At 46.8% G+C, this 24,606-nt stretch overlaps 1 protein-coding gene across 1 annotated transcript; it reads right to left on the bottom strand.

The window, feature by feature from the left end:
- Positions 1-995: 995 nt before the first annotated feature.
- Positions 996-8,679, bottom strand: MRPL4 (mitochondrial ribosomal protein L4). Its single transcript, XM_036240524.1, has 9 exons — positions 8,598-8,679; positions 8,446-8,512; positions 8,208-8,358; positions 5,656-5,707; positions 4,579-4,696; positions 3,483-3,589; positions 3,256-3,365; positions 3,100-3,176; positions 996-1,856 (listed from the first exon to the last, which is right to left on the bottom strand). The coding sequence occupies exons 1-9, from the start codon at positions 8,652-8,654 to the stop codon at positions 1,711-1,713; spliced, it is 885 nt and encodes a 294-aa protein (XP_036096417.1). The 5' UTR covers positions 8,655-8,679; the 3' UTR covers positions 996-1,710.
- Between the last annotated feature and the right edge of the window lie 15,927 nt (positions 8,680-24,606).

Below are 24,606 nucleotides of genomic sequence, written 5' to 3' on the forward strand. Positions count from 1 at the left end.
GCCCAGCTGGTGTGGCTCAGTGGTTGAGTGTCGACCCATGCACCAGGAGGTCGCTGTTTTGATTCCCAGTCAGGGCATACGCCCAGGCTGTGGGCCAAATCCCCAGTGGGAGGCATGCAGCAAGCAACCAATCAATGTTCTCTCTCATTGATGTTTCTATCTCTTTCTCCCTCTCATTTCCTCTCTTTCTAAAATCAATAAAGAAAAAAAAAAAAGCATCAAACTTTATGTCCACTGAGAATTTTTTTTAAATTCCTCACCTAAGGATATTTTCTTACTTATTATCAGATAGAGTGGGAGGGAGGAAGGGAGAGAGAGAGAAACATCAGTGTGATAGAGCCACATCAACTAGTTGCCTTCCGCAAAAACCTACCAGGGCCAGGGATGAACCGCAACTGAGGTCTGTACCCTTGACCGGAATTAAACCTGAGACTCATTGGTCCTCAGGCTGACACTTTAACCACTGAGCAACACCAGCTTGGGTCCACTGAGGATTTTCAAAGAATGTGTTTCAAGCTCTAAAGTCACTTCCAAGAGAGGCATTTCAGAGATTTTTGATGAGGGACAGCCTAGTTGATGGGTAATCACTGTGGCTGCCTGGCCTGGCTAGGCCAGCCCACACAGATGACAATTCTGGGTGATTCAAAAAAATCGGCCCCATTATTTTATAGGCTATATTATGACTATTAAAAAAAATTAACTTGGGCCCTGGCCAGTTTGGCTCAGTGGTCAAAGTGTCAACCCATGGATCAGAGTCCCAGGTTTGGTTCCTGCTAAGGGCACATGCCTCAGTTGCAGTTTGTCCCCGGCCCTGGTTGGGGTTGTGTGGGTGGCAACCAGTCGATGTGTCTCTCTCGCATTGATGTTTCTCCCTCTCTCTCGCTCTATCTGAAGGCAAATGCAAAAAAAAATGTCCTCGGACGAGGTTAAAAAAAAAAAATTAACCTGGGTGGCAAACATCATCAACAGACTCAAGAATTAGGGTATTGGTCTGGTATCTTTAAAAATGTGTTTATTCTCCCATTTATTGATCACATCGATTCTGATTCTGGGCTCAGGGGAAATCACTCTGATGGAAGCTCAAGTTTGTATATGGCACCTACTTGTGGAACGAAGCCCATACATCGGACTGAATGACTGTAACAAATGGGACCCCAAACCCTATCAGGAAAGCAAGTGTACAGTGACAATGCCCAGAGCAGATTCATAGGGAAGGACAATGCTCCCGCTCATCTTTGAGTTCCTGGAGGCTGACTCACCCGAGGGAAGCTGATTCTGGGTCATTTCTATTAGCAGCACTGAGGTTGCTCCTTGAGGAGAGAGGTACTGGTGGTGCCCAGCACCAAGGAAAGAGCCCCAACTTGCCAGATGGAATTATTCACAATGTGGCAATGAGCTTTTCTGTTTCTCCTCTGTGACTAAAAAATAAAGTTTATCTTGAAAACAGAAAAGAGAGAATTGGGCAGGAGCTTGATCAGGCCCTCTGCCAAGCTGTCCCTTCCCGATCATGACGCCTGCCTGGCCTGCCCAGCCACTCTTCATGGCCTCAGCTTCCTACTGGGACAAGGGATTCTGGGAAGTGCTGCTCTTGCAGGGTGGGTGTAAGGCCTCCAAACAGGCCAAGGGCTGGGCCTGGCTCAGAGCAGGCACCTGGCATGGAGAGCGGTGTAGAAAGACAGCCGATGGGTCCTGGGGCGCCAAGGCTGGGGCTCAGGGGAAGTCGCAGTAGGGCAGGCGGAAGGGGTAGAGAGGTGTGTAACGTGAGTCCTGCCAGAGCAGCTTCTTCTCCAGAAAGGCGACAGTCTGCAGAGTCAGAACCAGTGTTTGGTGCTTCAGCATGCTGTGCACGTTCAAGCCTGTGGGCCAAGGAGTGCAGTCAGAGCAGGGCTGTACTCCATATCTGGAGCCCCTTTCCCTCCTCCTGGGAGCACGCTCCCTTACAGAGACACCATGGTCTGGCATGGAGTTTGGAGCCCCCCAGCCTGGGTTCAAACTCTGGCTCAGCAGCTCACTATTGGGGAACCCTGGGCAAGACTGTCAACCTAGCTTCATGCCCCCTGCTTGGTCATGATTCCCATGGATGGGTACACACCACAGACAGAGCAGATGAATAAAAACAATGTACCAAGGATACCCAGGGTGGCTGTGGTAGGTGAGGGGGCTAGAGGGAGGCAGGGAGGCAGGGAGGGTAGGGATGGGACAAGGCAGGTCATGCAGGATCTGGTGGGTCTCCAGGAGACTTGGGCTTTTCTCCTGAGTGCAGTGGGAGACATGGAGAGCAGGGTGCTCACAAGTGTCTTCTGGCAGCTGGGGTAGGGGAAGACAGACTGTGGGGATGAGGGCAGAACAGGCTAGCCTAGGGTAGAGAGGTGTTCAAATTCTGGGCATGTTTAAAGGCAGAGCTGACGCGTGAGCTGACTGACAGGAGTGGAGGGTAATGGTGTGGTGTGGGGCCTAAGCCACTAGATGGAAGGAGATGCCTATGAGACCCCCTTGTGCAGCTATCCAGGAGGCAGCAGGACATGCAATCAGGAGACTGGGAGAGAGCTCTGGGAATCAGTCAACACAGTGAAGGGTGTGATGTGCTCAGGACAGACCCGATCTTGCCTCTCTGAGTGAGGATCCAGGTGGGGAAGTGGGCCCTCACATTCACTCCATAACCGGCACTGTGACTAGAGCTTGGACAAATGTGATCAGAGCATTTAAGAAAGACATCATCAACCAGCTGGTGTGAATCGCTGATTGAGCGTCAACCCATGCACCAAGAGGTCACTGAATCGATTCCTGGTCAGGGCACATGCCCAGGTTGTGGGCCCGGTCCCCAGCGGTGGCCATGCAGGAGGTGGCCAATCGATGTTCTCTCTCATCCATGTTTCTATCTCTCTCTCCCTTCCTCTCTCTCTAAAAATTAATAAAGGAAAAAAAATAATAATAAAAATTTAAAAAGACATCATTTTCCAAATGCTGTTTGGGCCAGTTCAGAGTCAGGGAGGGTGATTCCTGTCCAAGGCCAGTCAGTGACTGAGAGACACATACAGGATTTGAACTGACCCATGCACTCTCTGGGGACCTGGGGGTGGACCAGTACCCTTCACTCACCCACAGCTGGGACCAGGTTGAAGGTCTTAAGCCCGGATGTGGCTGTCACGATGTTCGGAGGCATGTCCTCATGTGTTCTGAAACAGAGGCCAGGAGATGAGCCCTGCAGAAGATGGAGCTCAGCACCCCCACCCCCGACTCTGTCCTAATCCTCACAAGTCCACCAGCAGCACTGAGTCCCCCCAGCGGCGGAAGCATGCCAGCTCCACCAGGTACTGAGGGTCTGCAGTTGGCAACTCCAGGGAGTCCACAATGTGCAGGTTGTCCTGGTGGAAAGAAAGGATAGAGGGTCTGAGCCACCATATCCCCTTCCACTGCCATCCATGCTCCCCAGCCCTCACACCCCAGGACCCTAGTGGCTCCCGATGGAATCAGGGCTATACCTGGGCTAGCTTGATGGTCAGCGCCACTTTGAGGCCCTGCACCCGCACTTTCATGGGTAGCATGTAGTAGTAGCTTGTGGGGCCCCGGGGGCCATGGGCAATGCCTCCTGCAGGGACAGAGGTAATATAAACAGGTGAAGGCCCAAGTTGGACTTGGAAGTCAAAAATTAGCCTGTGGATGGAATGGGGTTGGGGATGGGGAGGCTGCCAACAGTCAGGCTCAACTCCAGCAAAGAGGGCAGGGACTCAGGTAGGGATGGAGAGGAGAGGCCTGATTGGGCATCAACTAAGAAAGGTGGCTTCACTTCCCTGGGCCTCTGTTTCTTCAACCATCAAACCCTGAATGAGGACTGTCTACCTGTGTGTGCACCCTCTAATGGGCCCTGGGAGTACAGCAGAGAACAAGATGGAAGGATCCCTGCCTTCATGCCATTCATATTCATGCAGAGGTTTGACCACAGAGGGAATCAGGGCTGGGCAGGGCAGGGCAGCACAGGAGTTGTAGGGGGTGGGGTGTGTGGGGGGCAGGGAATCCAAAGGAGGTCAGAGAGGGCTTTCTGGAGGAGGTGTGGCCCAAACACATCAGAAGGAATAGCAGAGTTGGCCAGGCAAACGAGAGATGACTCTGAGTCAGTGTCATCTGGACAGAAAGGGTGTGAAGGGGACATGGGGAGAGGTCTGCAGCCACCAGTTCCTGGAATGCCAAGGTAAGGAGCTCAAACTACACAAAAAGGTCACAGGAGCTGGGAGGTTTAGGAAGATTCTCTGGATGCTGTGTGAAGTGTGGGACAGGAAAGTTGAGATGGGAGGTGGGGCCAGAAGGGGCTGTGGCCATAGTCTGAGAGAGGCCAAGGCCAGAACTGACAGAGGGTGGGGGGAGTAGGGGAGAATAGGGGGATGGAGAAAAGTGGATTACTCTCAAATCTCTGCCTGCATGTGGGCAGTGAGGTGTGTGGGTCCAAGTCTTGCTGCCCCTGCCCCAGGTGGGCTGATGAGGCGGGGAAATGGGAATGACAAGACGTCACGTCAGATGTGTGTAAAGAAATGCCTAGACCCCGAGTTAGCTCAGAGCCTCCTCCCTGCCCTGCCAGCTTACCTCCTCGCCATATCGGGGAGCGGATGCTGCCATGCCTTGCACGCCCACTGCCTTTCTGTTGCCAGGGCTTCCGGCCACCACCCCGCACCTCGGCTCTAGTCTTGGTCTTGGCATAGCTCTGTGAACACAAAGTGAGGAGGGGTCAGATTCATGAAGTCAAAAGGAGTCAAGCCTAGGATTACAGCAGTGACCTGGGAAGGCTGTGCCTCTTGCTGGGGAGCCAGACAGGAGACAGAGAGATTGGGGTTCCATCAGGATAAGCACAGATCACCTTTGGAAGGAGGAAGGATAAAGAAATCAAAAGTTTCCTCCTCCACTCCAGAATGTCAGCCTCAGAAAAAAGCAGGGGCTCTGCTGCCTGGTACACAGTAACTGCTTAGTATTTTTTAAATGATTTCAATGTGGCTGCAACTGAAAGGAAGACAGAGTTCGGAGAGAGAATTAGGGAGAGGTGCAGGGTGGGGAATCACGAGGGACTTTCAATCCAGACTGATGACTTCATTCCTAGGGTGATGAGGAGCCAGGGAGGGTGTGGGCAGGAGAAGAACTCGCTAGACTTCTGAGGTGGGCAGATGGAAAGCAGAGAGATCCTGATTGATAATAGCTTCAACGATCTTGTGTAAAATCCAAGGTCCTCACCATTGCTCCTGCTGACCTTCTAAGCCACATTGGACTATCTTTGGTCCCTGTCACAGGGCATTTGCATGTGCTGTTTCCACTATCTCCATCTCAGCCCCACCATCTCCTTCATCTAGTTACTCTTACTGCACATCAGAGATTAAATGCCCCTTTCTGTGGAACAATTATACATTTACAGGTATGACTACTTCATTTATGTTCACTTCTCCAACTAGAATGTGAGTTTCATGAGGTCAGGGATCTCACCCGTCTCATCCACTAGCACAATGCCTAGTCATAGTGGGTATTCAGAAAATGCCTGGCAAATGACCCATCAGTGAATGGTCAGGAGGGAGAAGACAGGCTCAAGTCCAGTAGTCCAGAAACAACACACCAAGAGGCTTCCTCTGCCCACCTCACCCCAGTAGGGACACACAATACCCCACTTGGTACACTCACAATTCTCTTGAAGTTCTTCTGCCAGATAGCGACCTGGTGCAGGATATCTAACCTGTGGAGGAAGGAGACATGAGAGGTCTGCCTCCACTTAAAATGCTCCCATAGTCCCTAACCCACTAGATGAAGACCCAGGCTCCTCCCTTCCACCACCAGGGTTCTATATGATCTTCCCAGGCCTTTCTTTGACCTCAGGTCGTGCCACCTTCACTCCTCCCTCCATTCTGTTCTGTAAAATGGAGACTGGCCTCCAGGCCTTTGCATTTGCTGCTCCCTCTGCCTGAAATGCTCTTCACCTGGCTGGTTCCATCTCAGCCTACAGGTCTCAACCCAAACATTATCACCCAGAGGAGCTCCCTTGCAAAAGAGAGAGCTGCACCTTCCTCCTTTCCTACCATTAAAGCTTAATGCCACCTTGTTTAAAAAAATGTTTTCTTTCCTTTACTGATTATTATTTTTTTGGTACATGCCCCTAGCGGGAACCAAACCCAGGACTCTCTGGTCCACAGGCCGATGCTCCAACCGCTGAGACAAACTGGCCAGGGCTCTTTACTGATTTTTAGAGAGGAAGGGAGGAGAGAGAGATAGAAACATCGATGAGAGAGAACATCAATTGACCGCCTCCTGCATGCCCCACACTGGGGATCAGGCCCAGGACCTGTGCATGTGCCCTGACCAGGAATCGAACTGGCGACCTCTTGGTGCATGGGTCCACAATCAACCACTGAGCCACACTGGCCAGGCTAAGGTCACCTTCTTCTTCTTTTTTTTTAATCCTCACCCAAGGACATTTTTCCATTTTTTGTTCAGATAGAGTGGGAGGGAGAGAGAGAGAGAGAGAGAGAAACATCGACGTGAAAGGGACACATCGAGTGGTTACCACCCGCACAACCCAACCAGGGCTGGGGACAAAGGTACATGCCCTTAGTGGGAACCGAACCCGGGTCTCTATGGACCTCAGGCTGACGCTCTAACCACTGAGCCAAACTAGCCAGGTCTAATGTCACCTTCTTTATGAACCTGTTTGACTCTTTAGTCCGGTGCTGTTCTATACAGTAGACACTGGCCACATGTATGGCTACTGAACATCTAAAATGTGGGCAGTGCCACATTTTAAAATGACAATACTTTAGCTATATCAGGTTAAATATGTTATTGAGATCAATCTCACTTGTTTCTTCCTATTATTTTTTATATGTAGATACCAGAAGAATTTAAATTACACATTATGTGGCTCACATTATGTGGCTACATTGGACATGGCTACCAGGATAGCAGTCTGCCAGGGGTTGGAAAACTATGGCTAGTAGGCCAAATCTGGCCTGCTGCCTCTTTTTGTAAATATATTTTAGTGGAACACGGCCATGCTCATTTATTTATGTATCATCTATGGCTTCTGCACTACACTGGCAGAGATCAATAGTTGCCATGGAGATGTTATAGTCAGCAAACCCTAAAACATTTACCATCTGGCCCTTTACAGTAAAAGTTTGCTGACTCCTCCTCTAGACTGTAAGCAATATTAGCGTTCATTCACTATACCTAGAATGGAATCAGGCACATAGTAGGTGCTTCATAAATATTTACAAAATAAACAAAATATGTTGTTTTTAATTTTTTCTGTCACTCTGTACTAGATTAGGACTCTGTACAGGCAGAGGCAAACCATACAAATAATTGTAAGAGTAACGAATTAATAACACTTATTATGGGCCAGACACCATGTACATGAGAGGCATCACACACCCGGGCAAGCAATAACCCAGCCCTGGGAGTTGGCCCACATACGGTTGAGATCCTGGCTCTAAAGCTTACAAGCTGTGTGACCTTGGGCAAATTTCTTAACCTGTTTGTGCTCAGTTTCCTTATCTACAAAATAAGGGTAACAGAACCCCTTCCTAGAATTGCTATGAGATCTAGTTAATTAAAATGCAAATATGTTGTACCAGGTACACACAATAAGGATTTAGACATTGTTAGTGACCAGTTTTTTTTTTTGCAAAAACCAGTAACAGCAACAATAACTAACATTTCTGTAGAACTCATGTGGCAGAATTAACTCATTTAATCATCACAGCAACCTCTTGATGTTTGACAGAATGGGGGAAAGCAGGATTTGAAAGAGCTTGTGCGTCCTTAAGCTCTGCAGGCTCCAGAGTTCTATGTCCTTAACCGGTCTAGAGGATGTTACCTCTCAGCTCTCAACCTCACCCCTCTACAGCAGGGAAAGCCATCATCCTCTCTTATTGATTTTTTTAGAGAGAGAGGAAGGAAAAGAGACAGAAACATCTATATGAAAGAGAAACATCCATGGGCTGCCTCTTGCACGTCTCCCACTGGGGATGGAGCCAGCAACCCCGGGATGTGCCCTGACCGGAATCGAACCGGTACCTCAGTCCATGGAACGACGCCCAATCCAGCGCCACACCGGCGGGGCCCATCATCCCCTTTCCAATAGGTTAAGAAACTGAGGCTCAAGCCCAGGTCAACCTGATTCCTAAACCCGCGTCCACTGCCCCTTTGCCACCCAGTTCACCACTTAAGCTCTCGTTCACCTAGGCACCGTGGAGAAAATGTCGGGGTGCAGCTCGGCCAGACCCACGCGCTCCTGCTCGAAGTCCCGCAGGGACTCGACCCAAGCCTGCACCGGACGCCGGTGTGCAGGTACGGGAAATTCGCACTTGCGTAGCACTGGTGCCTGGAGACCTGAAGCAATTGGGGAGTAAAGGGTCAAGGACAAAGGTTAGAGCTCCCGGTCGCCGCACCTCCTGAGGGCGACCCCAGCAACCTCACCTGCGGTCGCCACAGGCTCTGGCTTCTCCGGAGGCTGCACTGCATCTTCCGCCAGCACGTTCAGGCTCTGTAAACGATGAGCGAGAGTGAGAGACGACCCCGGGACCCTCCAACCTTTGTCCTCCGACCCTGCCCCCAGTCCCCGGTCTCACCTGGCAGCGGGTGGGCGGAAGCCAGGCCCGCGCCCCGGCCCGGACTAGCCGCAGCATTTCGGCGCAGCTCCGCACGCCAGAAGGTCAGGCTCCCTCTAGACGCGTGCGGCGCGGCGCGATTACGTCACGCCCGCGACGCCGCCTGCTCCGCTCGAATTCAGCGCCGGAAAGCAGAGCGTACGAGTGAGGACACCGGGCCGTCATCCCATTACTGACCCCTGGACCCCAGTTTTCATTCCTGACCCAAAGGACCCTGTGCGACACCTGAGAGCACGACCCCACAACAAAGAACCCCGCCGCCTCCATAGCCCTCCTCTCTTGGGTCCTGCCGCCAAAGAGCCGGTGCTTGTTCAGCCAATGAGCGTTAAGTCTGAAAAAAGTGGCCCGCCCATGGCTGGGAGGTTCTGGGGAGGACACCTAAGGGAATATAACCAATAACTGTTACGCTTTGGGTGTAAGTCCCGCCCTTCAGGCCCGCCCCCAGCAATGGTCTTTCTCCATTCAAAAATGTGGTTTTTGTTTTTTTTCCGAAAGTTATCAACAGTGGTGTTTATTTTAGAAACTGAAAAACAAAAAATAAAAACAAAAGAAAGCTGTGGAAATGCACCTAGTATTTTTGAAAAGTAATTTTTCTAATCTGTTTATATCTATTTTTTTTTTTAAATTATTTATTTATTTATTTATTTATTTTTAGTCTCACTCGAGGATATTTTTCCATTTTTTGTACAGATAGAGTGGGAGGGAGAGACAGAGAGAGAAACATCGACGTGAAGGGACACATCGAGTGGCTGCCACCCGCACGACCGACCAGGGCCGGGGACAAACTGCAACCGAAGTACGTGCCCTTAGCGGGAACCGAACCCGGGTCTCTCCGGACCGCAGGCCGACGCTCTAACCGCTGAGCCAAACCGGCCAGGGCTATATCTAATTTTTTATTAATTTATTTTTGTTACGGATGTTTCTCCTTTTTCCCCCATTGACACCATCCTCCAGATCCTGCACTACTACCCTAGCATTGTTGTCTATGTCTTTTGGTTACTCATAAATGCATATAAGTTCTGTGGTTTATCTCTTCTCTTCCCCGCTCAGCTCCCCTCTATTGAGATTTGTCAGTCTGTACCCTACTTCTATGTCTCTGGGTCTATTTTGTTCATCAGCTTGTTTTGTTCATTATATTCCACAAATAAGTGAAATTATGTGGGTCTTTCTCTGATTGGCTTGTTTCCCTTAGCATAATACTCTCCAGGTTCCTCCATGTCATCTCAAAGGATAAGAGAATTTTCTTTCTTACAGCTGCATAGTATTCCAGTGTGTATATGTACCATAGCTTTTTTTTTATCCACTTGTCTTCTGATGGACACTTGGGCTGTTTCCAGATCTTAGTAACTGTCAATTGTGCTGCTATGAACATAGGGGTACAAATATTCTTTCTGATTGGTGTGTCAGGCTTCTTAGGGTATATTCCTAGAAGTAGGATCACTGGGTCAAATGACTGTTCAATTTTTAATTTTTTGAGGAAACACCATATTGTTTTCCATAGTGGCTGCACCAGCAGTGTACTAGAGTCCCCTTTTCTCCACACCTTGCCAGCACTTGTTGCTTGATGATTTGTTGATGGCAGCCATTCTGGCAGGTGTGAAGTGATACCTCATAGTCGTTTTAATTTACATCTCTCTGATAATCAGTGACATTGAACAGTTTTTCATATGTTTCTTGGCCATTTGAATGCCCTGTTTGGAGAGGTGTCTATTTAGGTCCTCTGCCCATTTTTTTTTTTTTTTTAATCCTCACCCGAGGATTTTTTTTTTCTATTTATGTTCAGATAGAGTGGAAAGGAGGGACAGAAAGAGAGAGAGAGAGAAACATCAACGTGAGAGGGACACATCAACTGGCTGCCTCCCACACAACCAACCAGGGCTGGGGACTAACTGCAACCCAGGTGCGTGCCTTTGACAGGAATCAAACCCTCTAAATGGTTCACAGGCCAACGCTCTCACCGCTGAGCCAAACTGGCCAGGGCAGTATCTTAATTTTTTTGCTGCAATGGTAAATGGGACTGTCTCTTTCTGTGAGTTCATTCTTGGTGTATAAAAATGCTGTCAATTTCTTTCTTCTTCTTTTTTTTTTTGGTACGTGCACCTAACGGCAACCGAACCTGGGACCCTCTGGTCTGCAGGCCGATGCTCCAACCGCTGAGCCAAACTGGCCAGGGCCCATCAATTTCTTGATGTTAATTTTGTATCGTGATACTTTCCCAAATTCATTTATTAAATCTAGTACATTTTTTTCTTTTCTTTTTTTTTAATCCTCACCCGAGGACATTTTTGCATTCATCTTCAGATAGAGTGGGAGGGAGAGAGGGGGGAAGAGAAAGAGAGATGAACATTGATGTGAGAGAGACACATCGAGTGGTTGCCACTCACACGACTCCAGCTGGGGCCGGGGACAAACTGCAACTGAGGTACATGCCCTTAGCAGGAACCGAACCCAGGACTCTGGTCCACAGGCTGATGCTCTAACCGCTGAGCCAAACCGGCCAGGGCTAAATCTAGATTTTTGATGGAGTCTTTAGGGTTTTCTATGTATAGTATTATGTCATCTGCAAATAATGACAGTTTCACTTCCTCCTTTCCAGTTTGGATACCTTTTATTTTTTCTTCGTGTCTAATTGCTGTGGCTAAGACTTCCAGTACTATATTAAATAAGAATGGTGAAAGTGGGCATCCCTGTCTTGTTCCTGTTCTTAGGAAAATGCTTTTAGTTTTTGCCCATTGAGTATGATGTTGGCTGTGGGTTCTTCATATATAGCCTTTATTATGTCGAGATATGATCCCTCTATTCCCACATTGCTGAGAGTTTTAATCAGAAATGGGTGCTGGATTTTGTCAAATGTTTTTTCAGTGCCTATTGATCATATGGTTTTTATCTTTCATTGTATTTATGTGATGTATCACATTTATTTTTTTAATATGTTTTTATTGATTTTTTTTTAAAGAGAGGAAGGGAGAGAGAGAAACATCAATGTGAGAGAGATACATCGACCAGCTGCCTCCTGCATGCTCCCTACTGGGGATAAAGCCAGCAACCTGGGTAAGTGCCCTGACCAGGATTCGAACTGGGATCTCTCAGTCCATAGGCCTATACTCAATCCACTTAGCCACACCAGGCTGTATCACATTTATTGATTTTTGAATATTGTACCATCCTTGCATCCCTGGGATGAATTTCACTTAGTCATGATGAATACTTTTTTGATCTATTGCTGGATCAGATTTGCTAATATATTTTTAAGGATTTTGGCATCTATGTTTATCAGGGATATTGGTCTGTAGTTTTCTTTCTTTGTAGTATCTTTATCTGATTTTGGAATTAGAATTATGCTAGCCTCATAAAATGAGTTTGGAAGTCTTCCTTCTTCTTGGATTTTTGGAATAGTTTGAGAAGAATGGGTGTTAGGTCTTCTTTGAATGTTTGGTAATCCTTCCCCATGAAGCCTTCCGGTCTGGGCTTTTCTTTGCTGGGAGTTTCTTGATTATATCTTCAATTTCCTTAGTTGTTATTGGTCTGTTGAAGTTTTCTTTCTCTTCTCAGTTCAGTTTTGGGAGACTATATGTTTCTAGAAATTTGTCCATTTCGCTTAGATCGTCCACTTTGTTGGCATATACTTGTTTGTAGTATTTTTTAATGATCCTTGTTTTTTTGTTTATATGCAGGGTCTTGTCTCCTACAGAAAGCCCTCAGGATTGAATCTACCAGACCATGCCTATCTGCTTAGATCCCCCAGGGCAGGGCTGTGTCCCCCTGGATTCCCTCAGATTAGGTCTGTGTCTCCCCTATGCCCTAGGCCAGGATCCTGCCCCTATGAGACCTGCCAGGGCTCTCCAAGGAGGTAGCAAAGTGGGGAGTCCACAGATCCTGGGTTGCCTCTCTTATTGCCCACCCCCTCAACAGAAATTCAAATGCTCATTTTTAGGTCTTTTGAATGACCTCCAAGGGGCGCCATGAGCCCATAGCAGCCTTCCTTGCCTGGTCAGGACTGAATACCAAGAGGTCACTGTGGTCTGGACTAAGGTCAGTGTCCAAGAATGTGGTCTTAGAGCCATCCTCAGTTTTCCTATCTGGTAAATGGGGTGGTTGTGGGACTTAAATGAAATAAATGGAGGCAAAGAGTGCTATGATTGGTACAAGGTGAAAACTTAATACAGAGCATTATTTATTATTATTATTATTTTTTTTTTTTTTTTAAGGTGAGTTTTGTTATCACAGTGAGGCAAGAGCCAAGGCAGGGATGGGGGTGGACACTGGAAGATTTGAATGATATGCTAAAGATGTGGGCTCTTTTTTGCATCTGATATAAAACATAAATATGTATATAAAATATTAATGAAAACTTAAAATATATTTCTTTTTTTAAAAATACTTTTTTGCCCTGCCCAGTTTGGCTCAACAGTTAGCATGTCAGCCCATGGACCATAGCGTCCCAGGTTCAGTTCCTGCTAGGGGCACGTACCTCTGTTGCGGTTTGTCCCCAGCCCTGGTTGGGGTTGTGTGGGTGACAACCACTCGATGTTTCTCTCTCTCTTCCTCCTTCTCTCCCTCCCGCTCTATCTGAAGATAAATGCAAAAAAGTCCTCTGGTGAGGATAAATATATATATACACACACACACACACACACACATACATATATATGTGTGTGTGTATGTTTTTATTGATATTTGAGAGAGAGACAGACAGAAAGAAACATCAATGTGAAAGAGAAACATTGATCGGCTGCCTCCTGCATGCTCTCCACTGGGGATTGAGCCTGTAACCCGGGCATATGCCCCAACCCACCCGGAGTCATCGAACCAGGACCCCTCAGTCCATGGGACCACACTCAATCCACTGAGCCATACTGGCCAGGCGACAATATATTTCATTGTGTATTCTATACCTGTAAGAATAACTGTTGAGTGTGTGTTTAAAACTCCACTGTCTTTGCAATTTTAAAAAGTCTTTTAGTCCTTTATTTTGTAGAATTTTACTTATTAGTTTTATGTTTGCGTAGGTAATTCACACCTGGTAATGAAAAAATTAAAAACTACGAGAGGATAACTAGAGTGAAAAGTCTGTCTTCTCCAACCTCTGTCCCCTGTTCCCCCACTCAGTTCCCTTCCCAGAAGTCACCACCACAAACAGCTGAGTGTCTCCTCTCAGAACCAGTTTATGATTTTAGAGTCAGATTTACAGGTCTATCCTGTGCCAGGGAATTTAGATTTTTTTAGGTGAACAATGGAATGGCACTTAGTTTCTTTTTTTCTTTTTCTTTTTATCCTCATCTGAGGACATTTTTCCATTTTTTGTTCAGATAGAGTGGAAGGGAGAGAGAGGAAGAGAAAGAGAGAGAAACATTGACATGAAAGGGACACATCGAGTGGCTGCCACCTGCACGACCAACCAGGGCCGGGGACAAACTGCAATTGAAGTACATGCCTTTAGTGGGAACTGAACTCAGGTCTCTCAGGGCCGCAAGCTGATGCTCTAATGGCTGAGCCAAACCAGCCAGGGCAGTTTCTTAAAGATTTATTAGGCACCTACTGTGTACCGCTGGGGTAAAGCCAGTAGACAACGTTGAGATACTTACAGTCCAGTGAAGAAGGCTGAGGGATCAGAATGATGGAGGGGGAAGGTCTTCAGGGTCTGTGGTAACCCAGGGGAAGAACTCCTAATGGGTAGGACACGAGGTCTTAGAGTTGGCTTCTCTGAAGCTGTAACCTGAGAGCTAAGGATTGGGGGTCCATTGGCAGTTTGTCCAGAAAAGAAAATGTGTTCCAGGTTGAGGGAACGTAAGTTACAAAGGCTGGAAGTGGGGAGAATATGGCAGGGTTGAGAGCTAGACCTTTCTGATGGCCACATGCTTTGTTTGTTGACTCATTCGTGTTGAACCCACCTTAGGGTCTTTGCAAGAATATCCCTGAAAGAATAACTGTGGATGTGTGTTTAAAATTCCACACTGTGCCCTGGCTGGTTTGGCTCAGCGGTTAGAGCGCCCGCCTGCGGTCCGGAGAGACCCGGGTTCGGTTCCCGCTAAGGGCATGTACCTTGGTTGCAGTTTGTCCCTGGCCCTGGTTGGTCGTGCGGGTGGCAGCCACTCGATGTGTCCCTTTCACATCGCTGTTTCTCACTCTCTCTCTTCCTCTCTCTCCCTCCCACTCTGTCTGTACAAAAAATGGAAAGATGTCCTCGGGTGAGGATAAAAATAAAATAAAATAAAATAAAATTCCACACTGTTCCTTCTTCCTAGAACATACTTTTCCCGGAGCTCTGCATGGCTCAATCCCTCACTTCCTTTGATTCTTTGCTCAAAGGTCACCTCTAGTTGACCACCCTATTTAAAATTGCAATCCCTACCCCTGGCCCTTTTGACCCCCTCACCTGAGGATATTTTCCCATTGATTTTTCGATACAGTGGGAAGGAGGGAGGGAGGGAGGGAGAGAGAGAGAAACATCAATGTGAAAGAGACACCAGAAGGACCCCAACCAGGGTTGGGGATCGAACCTGAAACCGAGATACCTGCCCTTGACTGGGAATTGAACTTGAGTCCTCAGTTCTCAGGCCAATGCTCTAACCGCTGAGCAAACCCAGCCAGGGCATCTTGCCCTATTTTCCCCCCATCAGTATTTATGTGCTAACGTCCTATATAATTTCCCATTAAAAAAAAAAAATTCTGTTTTCTCCACTAGAGTATAAGCTTTTCCAGGGCAGAAATTTTGCTCCCTCTTGTTCTCTGCTATAGCTCAGCACTCAGCCTAGTGTCTGTAACACAGCAGGGGCTCAATACATGTCTCTTAAGTGAATTCTTTCTCTCATTTCCCTGTTGCAAAGGTATTACCAGAAACAAAGAAAGCCCTCCTTTTATCTTCTGGGTCTTAAGTTCTCTATCCCCCTGAAGTCACAGGCACCCAATTCATGATTATTGACCCAATGGCACTGGAGTCACATAGACACAGGTTCAAATCCAGGAGCTGCTGCTAATAGGCTGTGTGTTCCCAGGCAAGTGGTTAGCTCTTGGGGAGTTTGGTCTCCTAATTAGTAACTGTGACACACACAAACCCTCTTGACCAGGGCTCTTTTCTTCCATTTTCAATCCTCACAGTCTTTTTTCTCCCACAGAAGGAACCTATAAACAGAAATCAAGTAACACCCCTCCTCTGTTCAGAACCCTCCATACTTCCCATTTCACTTAAAGCAAAACCCTGGCTGGTTTGGCTCAGCAGTTAGAGCATTGGCTTCACGGACCAAAGAATCAAGGGTTTGATTCCAGTCAAGGGCACGTACTTCGGTTGTGGTTCATCCCAGGCCCTGGTCTGGGTCATGCAGGAGGCAGCCAGTCGATGTGTCCCTCTCATATTGATATTTCTCTCTCTCTCTCTCTCTCTCTCTCTCTCTCTCTCTCTCTCTCCCTCCCTCCTCCTCCTCCCTCCTCCCTCCCTCCCTCCCACTCTATCTAAAGATAAATGGAAAAAATATCCTCAGGTGAGGATTTAAAAAAAAAAACAAATTCCTCACTACATCCCACAAGGCCCTTCAGATCTGTCCTCACCTCCTCCCACCCTCCTCCTCTATCACTCTTTGGTTTCTGGCCACTGTGGTCTTATCACCAGACCTATCAATCTCATGCCAGCCTCAGAGCCTTTGCATCTGTCATTTCTTCTGCCTGGACCACTCTCCCATGAATATCTTCATGGCTCACTCCCTCATCTCCTTAAGGTCTTTTCTCAAATGTCACCTTCTCAAGTGACATGGGTCTAAAATTACTGCTCCTTTCCTACCCTACAATCTTCTTTTGACTTCCCCGGTGTCATTTGTTTTCAGAACTTCCACCACATACTAACAGATGACATCATGTTCTTATTTTTCTGATGCTTGTGTGTCTCCCCCACTAGGATGTTAGCTCTTAGATGACAGGGTTCTTTGTTTTTTTCACTGCTGGACCCTATTGCTAAGAAGGGTGTCAGGCACCCAATCCGTTCTCCATACATAGTACATTCTCCACACATTGAACAAATAGAATGCAGAGTAAGCACTTTGCTCAGGGCTTCCCCCTACCCCCACCCCACCCTGTCCAGCATATTGATTTTGAGTCTTAGTGAAAGAGAGTTAATGACCTTGAGACCTATATACTATAAGGCTCAAAGTTTGACCATTTTGGCCTAAGCCTGGGTGGAGGTCAAAGGTCAATATGTCCAGCACACTCCTGTGGATCAAAGAATTAACTACAGGTGACCTCTGTCTCCAATGTCAGTCTTGTGATTCAGAAAGGATCTTTGCTGGCCACAGGCATGATAGCAATTTAGGGGGAACACACATCATAAGATGGAGGGCCTTTCCTAAACACCCCCCATTACTGTGCAAGATTTTTCACAAAGGCCAGAGGTCAAGGCTGTACTACTGGGGTCAGTCCTCAAGAGATGTACAATGTATGTGCAGGCTTGAAGGGGGATAAGACCTATTAGGGGGAGCTGTCGAAAGTGCCCCCACCTGCCCAGCCGGTGTGGCTCAGTGGTTGAGTGTAGGCCCATGCATCAAGAGGTCACTGGTTAGGTTGTGGGCTGGATCCCCAGCAGGGGGCATGCAGGAGGCAGCCAATAGATGTTTCTATCTCTCTCTCCCTCTTCCTTCCTCTCTAAAATCAATAAAGAAAAAAAATTTTTTTTAAATAAAGTGCCCCCACCAACTGCCAAAACATCTGCTATGTGTGTGTTGGCAGCTTAGTTTGTGGGTAACTGCCAAACCCTGGAGGAAGAGTCTCCCATTGAGTCACCTCGCCACCCCCAGCCCCTGAGGATGGGCCTGATTTGCATAGTCATTTCCATTCTCTTTTAGTTACTTTCAGTTAAGCCACAATAGGAATTTGGAGCAAAAAAAAGGCACAGAATCAGCACTCCAGTCAGGTCTTGGCAAAAATTCAGACCCTTCTTAGGGCTTGAAATCCTGGGCAGGGCCCATGGGCTCACTGGGTCTTAATTTCCTCCTCTGTGAAATGGGACATAATTGCCTCTACCTCACATGGTTTGTGCCAGGCTTGAGCTTGTGTACCCCCAGATCATCCACCTCCCACCCTGCCCCTTCCCCACAGCTAGGGGCTGACACCTGCACATAACATCTCCTTTGTCCAGTGGCTTCTGCCCAGATTTTACCAATGGCAGGCACCGAGGGTAGATTGGAAGGAAGAAGGATAGGAGAAGTGAAAATATTTCTTCCCATCTGCTCCTGGCAGCATGTCCCACTGGACAAGGTCTACCTATGTGCTAATTTCTAGTCTTGCCCTGTTTACATGTTGGTTTCTTATCTATGTAACCAACCCCTGTATTAAATCCCCTCTGTTTGAGATATTTCTATTTTCCTGACATAAAGCAGCTGTGAAGGATTTTGTTTGTTTGCTTGTTTTTCTTTTAAGATATAATTTAGATACAATAAAATCTTTCCTTATCAGTGTATGGTTCTGCAAGTTTCCACAAACATATATAGTCACGTAACCACCACCACAATCAAAATATAAAATGGTTCCATTACCAAAAAATTTCCCCCTCTGTAGTCAAATCCTCCCTCACCCCCAGGCCCTGCCAATTACTGATTTGTTCACAGTCCCTTAGTTTGGCCTTTTCTAGAACATCATAAAAATGGAATTATACAGCATATAGCCTTTTGTGTATGGCTTCTTTCCCTCCTTGTAATGCATTTGAGATTCATCCATGTTGTTATGTATAACTAGTTCCTTCCTTTTGGAACTAGTGTTTCCAAATATATTCCTGAATGACCTGTGTAAGGATGGACTGCAGTTTATATACTCATTTCCTAGTTGGGGCAGTGGCTGTAAGCTTTTCATGAGTTGATATTTACAAAATGTTTAGGACAGCAACTGAAACAGTATATATATGTATAAGCTGTTACTAGTATGCTGGGTGGCGAGATTTGCTGAGAAGTGTGCATCTGGTGTTCCCCTCTTCCCTAACTGTGCATGCCTCTCTTGTCCGGAAGAGAGAACCCCCCTTCCCAGGCGGGAAGGGCCAAGACTGCATCTGGTGCAGACGTGGCAGGAACTGGCCTCCACTGGGAGCCTCCCCAGCCCATCCCTGAAGCTGAAAGTGGGCCCCAAGCCCATGGATGGAGGAGACAAAGCCAGGCGGCTGCAACTCCACCATCTGCCAAGATCAGCATCTGGAAAGTTTCTCTGCAGCTGGGGCCCCTTCCCTCAGCGCCCAGATGATGATGAGAAAGTTGGGACCTGTCTCAGACACTTCTTTTTATGCAATTTCTCCTGCCAAAAGCCGAGAGCTGAGGCGTGGGGTGACATTGGAGGCCCAGAGAGGCTTGAGAACAGGAGGACAGTCCTGGGCCTCATTGATTTGGGGGAGATCACAAAAATCAGAGATCAGAGGGTTCCCCTCACCTGGAATACAGAGAAGAACATCCTGTATCTCACCAATGACTCACGTGATCCTGAGTAGTAACCACCACCCTTCTGTCCTGACCCTCTGGGGCAGGGAAGTGGGTCACTGCATCAGGACTGGGGTGAGGACTGGGGATGAACAAATTCAAATCCTCCCACTACTGTGTACCTCAGTTTCTTCATCTTTAAATTGGGGTGATGAAAAAAAAAGCAAAACCATGGGGACAGTAAAAAGATCAGGGGTTACCAGGGCTTTGAGGGGAGGGAGGGACTGAATAGGCCGACCACAGAGGATTTTTAGGGGAGTGAAACTATTCTGTATGGCTACATGTCACTGTATGTTTGATCAAACCCACAGAAGGTACAACACCAAGAGTGAACCACAGTGTAAACTCTGGACTTAAGGTGATAATGATGTGTCAATATAGGTTCATCAGTTATAACAAAAACACCTCTGTGGTACCATGTTGATAGTGGGGGAGGCTTTTCATGCCTGTAGCAAGGGGTATGTGAGAAATCGCTGTACTTTCCACTCAGTTTTGCTGTGAACCTAAAACTGTCATAAAAAGAAAGTCTATTTAAAACAATGGAATGAGCCCTGGCCGGTTTTGCTCAGTGGTTAGAGCGTCCGGCTGTGGTCCAGAGAGACCCGGGTTTGGTTCCCGCTAAGGGCATGTACTTTGGTTGCAGTTTGTCCCTGGCCCTGGTTGGGTTGTGCAGGTGGCAACCACTCGATGTGTCCCTTTCACGTCAATGTTTCTCTCTCTCTCTCTCTCTCTCTCTCTCTCTCTTCCTCTCTCTCCCTCCCACTCTATCTGAACAAAAAACGAGAAAATGTCCTCGGGTGAGGATAAAATAAATAAATAAATAAATAAAACAATGGGATGATAGTAATATTCCCCACCTCCTAGGGTTGTGAGGATTCATAGAGTTGAACCCAGGATAGTCTGTGTCATGTGAGTATTAGTCATTATTGTCAGTGGCTCTATAATTAGTGGAGGCTGCTCGGAGTTTCTTTTTTTATATATACATATATATATATGTATATATGTGTATGTGTATATATATATATATGTGTTTATTGATTTTTAGAGAGAGAGGAAGGGAGAGAGAGAGAGGAACATCTATGTGAGAGAGATACATCATTCAGCTGCCTCCTGCACGCCCCCTACTGGGGATCAAGCCCATAACCCAGGCATGTGCCCTGACAGGGAATCCAAGCAGGACTTCTCAGTTCATGGGACAATACTCAATCCACTGAGCCATACTGGCTGGTCGGGCTGCTCCTAGTTTCTTCACCTCTGTTTTCCCTTCCTGGTAGCTCTCCAAGAGAAGAGCCATTTCCTTATTCTTCCACTGTTCTCTCTCAGGAGCCCCCCTAGAGCAGGGCCCAGTTTTTCTCTTGACTCCATCCCCCCAAGACTATCAGGAAATCTAGGCCTCCAGCCCTGACTGGTTTGGCTGGGTGGTTAGAGTGTCCGCCCAAGGATCAAAGAGTCTCAGGTTTGATTCTGGTCAAGGGCACATACCTCAGTTGGGGTTTGGTCCTGGCCCTGGTCAGAGTCGTGCAGGAGGCAACCAATCGATGTGTCTCTCTCACATCGATGTTTTTCTCTCTCTCTCCCTCCCACTCTATCTGAAGATAAATGGAAAAGTATCCTCAGGTGAGGATTAAAAAAAAATCTAGGCCTCCAGTATTTTACAGCTCTCCAGCAGAGACCTTGTCCTGCCCAGAAGTGTGTGTGTGGAGTGGGGGTGGGGGCTAAGTAGGGGGCCGGAAGTGGTTTGTGGGTATATCTCTGTGTCTCTGAAGACATCACCTTTGTCTAGTAGCTATGGTCTCCCTAGCAGATGCCAGATATGTCTGTGGCCTTGACATCACCCCCACCCTCAGGTCCCTTGGGGGATGGCAAACTGCTGAGCCAGCCCAGACAAGTTGGGGGGGTCACTTCCTCCCCAGCCTTCAGATCCCCAGAGAGGGCTGAGATTTCCGCTCTGATAGCTCCCTGTCAAGAAGAGGACCCAGTTTTCTCTGTGCCTTATCCCCTGTGTGTTGAACACCTGGTTTCGAGAGGTTGCCCAGGCAACACACTTCACTTGGCAGAGGATTCAGTAAGATTTTGCTGAGGTTTTAGTGGACTCCAAGATCTGGCCCAGTACTGAGTGGACACTGAAATCTGGCTCAGGAAAAGGAGCAAAGTCACTGACTTTTCTTATCTCTGCATCAAAGTCCTGTTGCTCTGTGTTAGAATGTTAGAACTGTCTGGTTTCTTCGCCATCTCCAACATCAGACTGTCAGGTTTGGGCGCCAGAAACCAAGGAGGCATCACCAGAGCCAGCACAGAGCATTATATGAATATATATGCTGCCTACATATATGTAGTATTAGTATAGTCTTAATATGAATTTTTAAATTAATAATGTAAACATGTTTATTCTTTTTTAAAATACTTTAAAAAAAATCCTCACCTGAGGATATGTTTATTGATTTTAGAGAGAGGGAAAGGGAGAGAGAAAAGAGAGAGAGAAATTGATGTGAGAGAAAAACATCAACTGGGGATTGGTTGCCTCTCATACTTGCCGCTATCGACCAGGGATCAAACCTACAATCTGGGTCTGTACCCTGACTGAGAATCAACCCACTACTTTTTGGTATTGTACAGGACGACGCTCCAACCAACTGAGCTACACCGGCCAGAGCAACATGTTTACTCTTAATATAAATTTATTAATATTGATAAGTTGAATAATAATATTGACATCTTTATTATCAATGTTGTTGTCTATATTTATTATAGGAATGATTTTACAACTAAAAGTATGGTGATTTGTTACCTTTTTCTTGATTTTTCATGTCTTTGTTTTTAAATTCGTAATATAAGCTAAAAATTTCAAACAGTACCCCAGGGCACAGGATGATAAGTCTGACATCCTCTTACCTGTCCCTCTGCCCCCCAACCCCAGTTCCCCTCCCTGAGGTTAACCGCTATGACAGGTGTCTTGTGCCTTCTCCCAGAGATGGCCTGTGAGCCCCCAGGCAAATGTGTGTGTATTTATACAGCCCTTATAAATATACCCAAGAAGTTCAGGTGAACAGTGCAAACTGGTCTACATTGTGCTTTTTTCAACTTGACATATTGAAGAGTTTCACATCAGTACAAACAAGACTACACCATTTTAATTTTTTTTTTTTTTTTTAATCCTCATCCGAGGACATTTTTCCATTTTTTGCACAGACAGAGTGGGAGGGAGAGAGAGGAAGAGAGAGAGAGGGAAACATCGATGTGAAAGGGACACATCGAGTGGCTGCCACCCGCACGACCAACCAGGGCCGGGGACAAACTGCAACCGAGGTACATGCCCTTAGCGGGAACCGAACCCGGGTCTCTCCGGACCGCAGGCCGACGCTCTAACCGCTGAGCCAAACCGGCCAGAGCTACACCATTTTAATTTTGTACTAGGCATTAATAGGTCCATTTTAATTTCCTTTTCCATCATTTTGTTTTTCTTTCTTTTTTTTCTTTTTTTCTTTTTTGGTACGTGCCCCTAGCGGGAACCGAACCCAGGACTCTTTAGTCCACAGGCGTCGGGACGCTCCAACCACTGAGTCAAACTGGCCAGGGCTTATCTATGTTTTTTATGGTATTCTGTGTTGTGTGAACATTTAAGTTCTACTCTTAGCAAATTTCAATATCACACGGTATTATCAATGATAGTCACTATGTTTCACATTAGATTCTCAGATCTTATTTATTTTATTGCTGAATAGTTGTACCCTTTTACCAACCTCTCCCTATTTTCCCCACCACAGCCCTGGCAGCCACTTTCCTATTCTCTGTTTCTATGAGTCTGTCTTTTTTAGATTCCATATATAAGTGATACCATGCACTATTTGTTTTTTTCTGTGGCTTATTTCATTTACAATAATGCCCTCAAAGTCCAACCATGTTGTTGCAAATGACAGGATTTCCTTCTTTTAAGACTGGATACTATTCAGTGATTTATAAGTGGAAAGTTTTATATATAGAAATATATACACAACATTTTCTTTTTTAAAAAAATATTTTTTCTTTATTGATTCTAGAGAGAGAGGAAAGGAAAGATAGAAACATCGATGAAAGAGAACATCCAGCCCTGGCCGGTTTGGCTCAGCGGTTGGAACGTCGGCCTGCAGTACAGAGAGACCCGGGTTCGGTTCCTGCTAAGGGCATGTACCTTGGTTGCAGTTTGTCCCCGGCCCTGGTTGGTCGTGCGGGTGGCAGCCACTCGATGTGTCCCTTCACATCGATATTTCTCTCTCTCTCTTCCTCTCTCTCCCTCCTGCTATATCTGAACAAAAAAATGGAAAAATGTCCTCAGGTGAGGATAATAATAAAAAAAAAAGAAGAAGAAAGAGAACATCCATTGGCCGCCTCCCACATGTCCCCCACTGGGGATTGGGCCCACAACCTGGGCATGTGTCCTGACTGGGAATCAAACTGGTGACCTCTTGGTGCATGGGTCGACGCTCAACCACTGAGCCACACTGCCCGGGCTACATCACATTTTCTTTATCCATTCATCCATTGTTTGTTTCCATGTCTTGGCTATTGTGAATAATGCTGCAATAAACATGGGAGTGTAGATATCCTTTCTCATAATTTTGCTTTTTTGAAGTATAGTACACATAAAGAAGAGTACACCTACCCTCTACCTTCCTTTCATTGCGCTGTCCAGGTATCAAGCAGGCTTAATTTTTAATTTAATTTATTATTGGAATAGTTAAACGTGTTATAATAATATGCACGTTACAATAGTCAAAAGGTACAAGGGATTAATAGAGTGAAAGCAGCCTCCTTTCCCAGGAAATTTACCAATTTCTTCTTGCTATATTCTGGATATTCTGTGCACATCAGGTAGAACATCAGCTTCACAGGAACAGGGAGTTTGGCTCCCTGATTTGTCTCCATCCTCTAGAATATTGTCTGGCATATACCAGAGGTTTAATGTCTTTGGTAAGTAAACATAAAAGCAGATTATTTATGCACTTTTACAACTAGTATCCTCCTAAAAGGCTGGATGAAGAACAGAGGGTAAACTCAAGAACCAGATAGAGGATTGGCCCCAATTTAGAAGGCAGGGTGCAACCTGGGCCTGCAGGTCAATGGCAGCCAAGGCGGGACAGCCATCTACAAAGGCAGGGTAGGCTGTTGGTTGCACCCAGTCTTCTAGGGGAGAGGGGACAGTGCCTGAATTCTGGGATGCTATCAAGGCAAAAAAAAAAAAAGGTTCTGTATTTGGGATAGGGCGTGGCACGTGGTAGGAACTTGATTATTTTTTTAAATGAACACACTAGGTGCTTATAGTAGGTGCTTCATGTCTCCTTGTTGAGTAAATAAAGGGGATCCCGTGCTGTCCTCCAATTCCAGGGTCGCAAGGAAGGGCCAAGAGTATATCCGTACTTAGAGACAGCTGTTTCAGGTTCAGGCCACCTGGCCAGAGGGAACGTGAAGTCACGGGGCCGTCTGACGTCGTGCGCCAGCCGGTTCTCACCGGAGAGGGTTGGGAGGGGCAGGGCCAGGGTGCGGGGGCGCGT

Source organism: Molossus molossus, unplaced genomic scaffold (genome assembly GCF_014108415.1).
Source record: "Molossus molossus isolate mMolMol1 unplaced genomic scaffold, mMolMol1.p scaffold_m16_p_4, whole genome shotgun sequence".
Classification (NCBI taxonomy): Eukaryota; Metazoa; Chordata; class Mammalia; order Chiroptera; family Molossidae; genus Molossus; species Molossus molossus.

Coding starts and splice junctions, on each gene's coding strand:
- MRPL4 (XM_036240524.1), bottom strand. CDS start 8,654: ATGCTGCGGCTAGTCCGGGCCGGGGCGCGGGCCTGGCTTCCGCCCACC. Junction 3,590..4,578: donor CTCCCCGATATGGCGAGGAG/GTAAGCTGGCAG, acceptor CTGTCCCTGCAG/GAGGCATTGCCCATGGCCCC. Junction 3,366..3,482: donor TGACCATCAAGCTAGCCCAG/GTATAGCCCTGA, acceptor TCTTTCCACCAG/GACAACCTGCACATTGTGGA.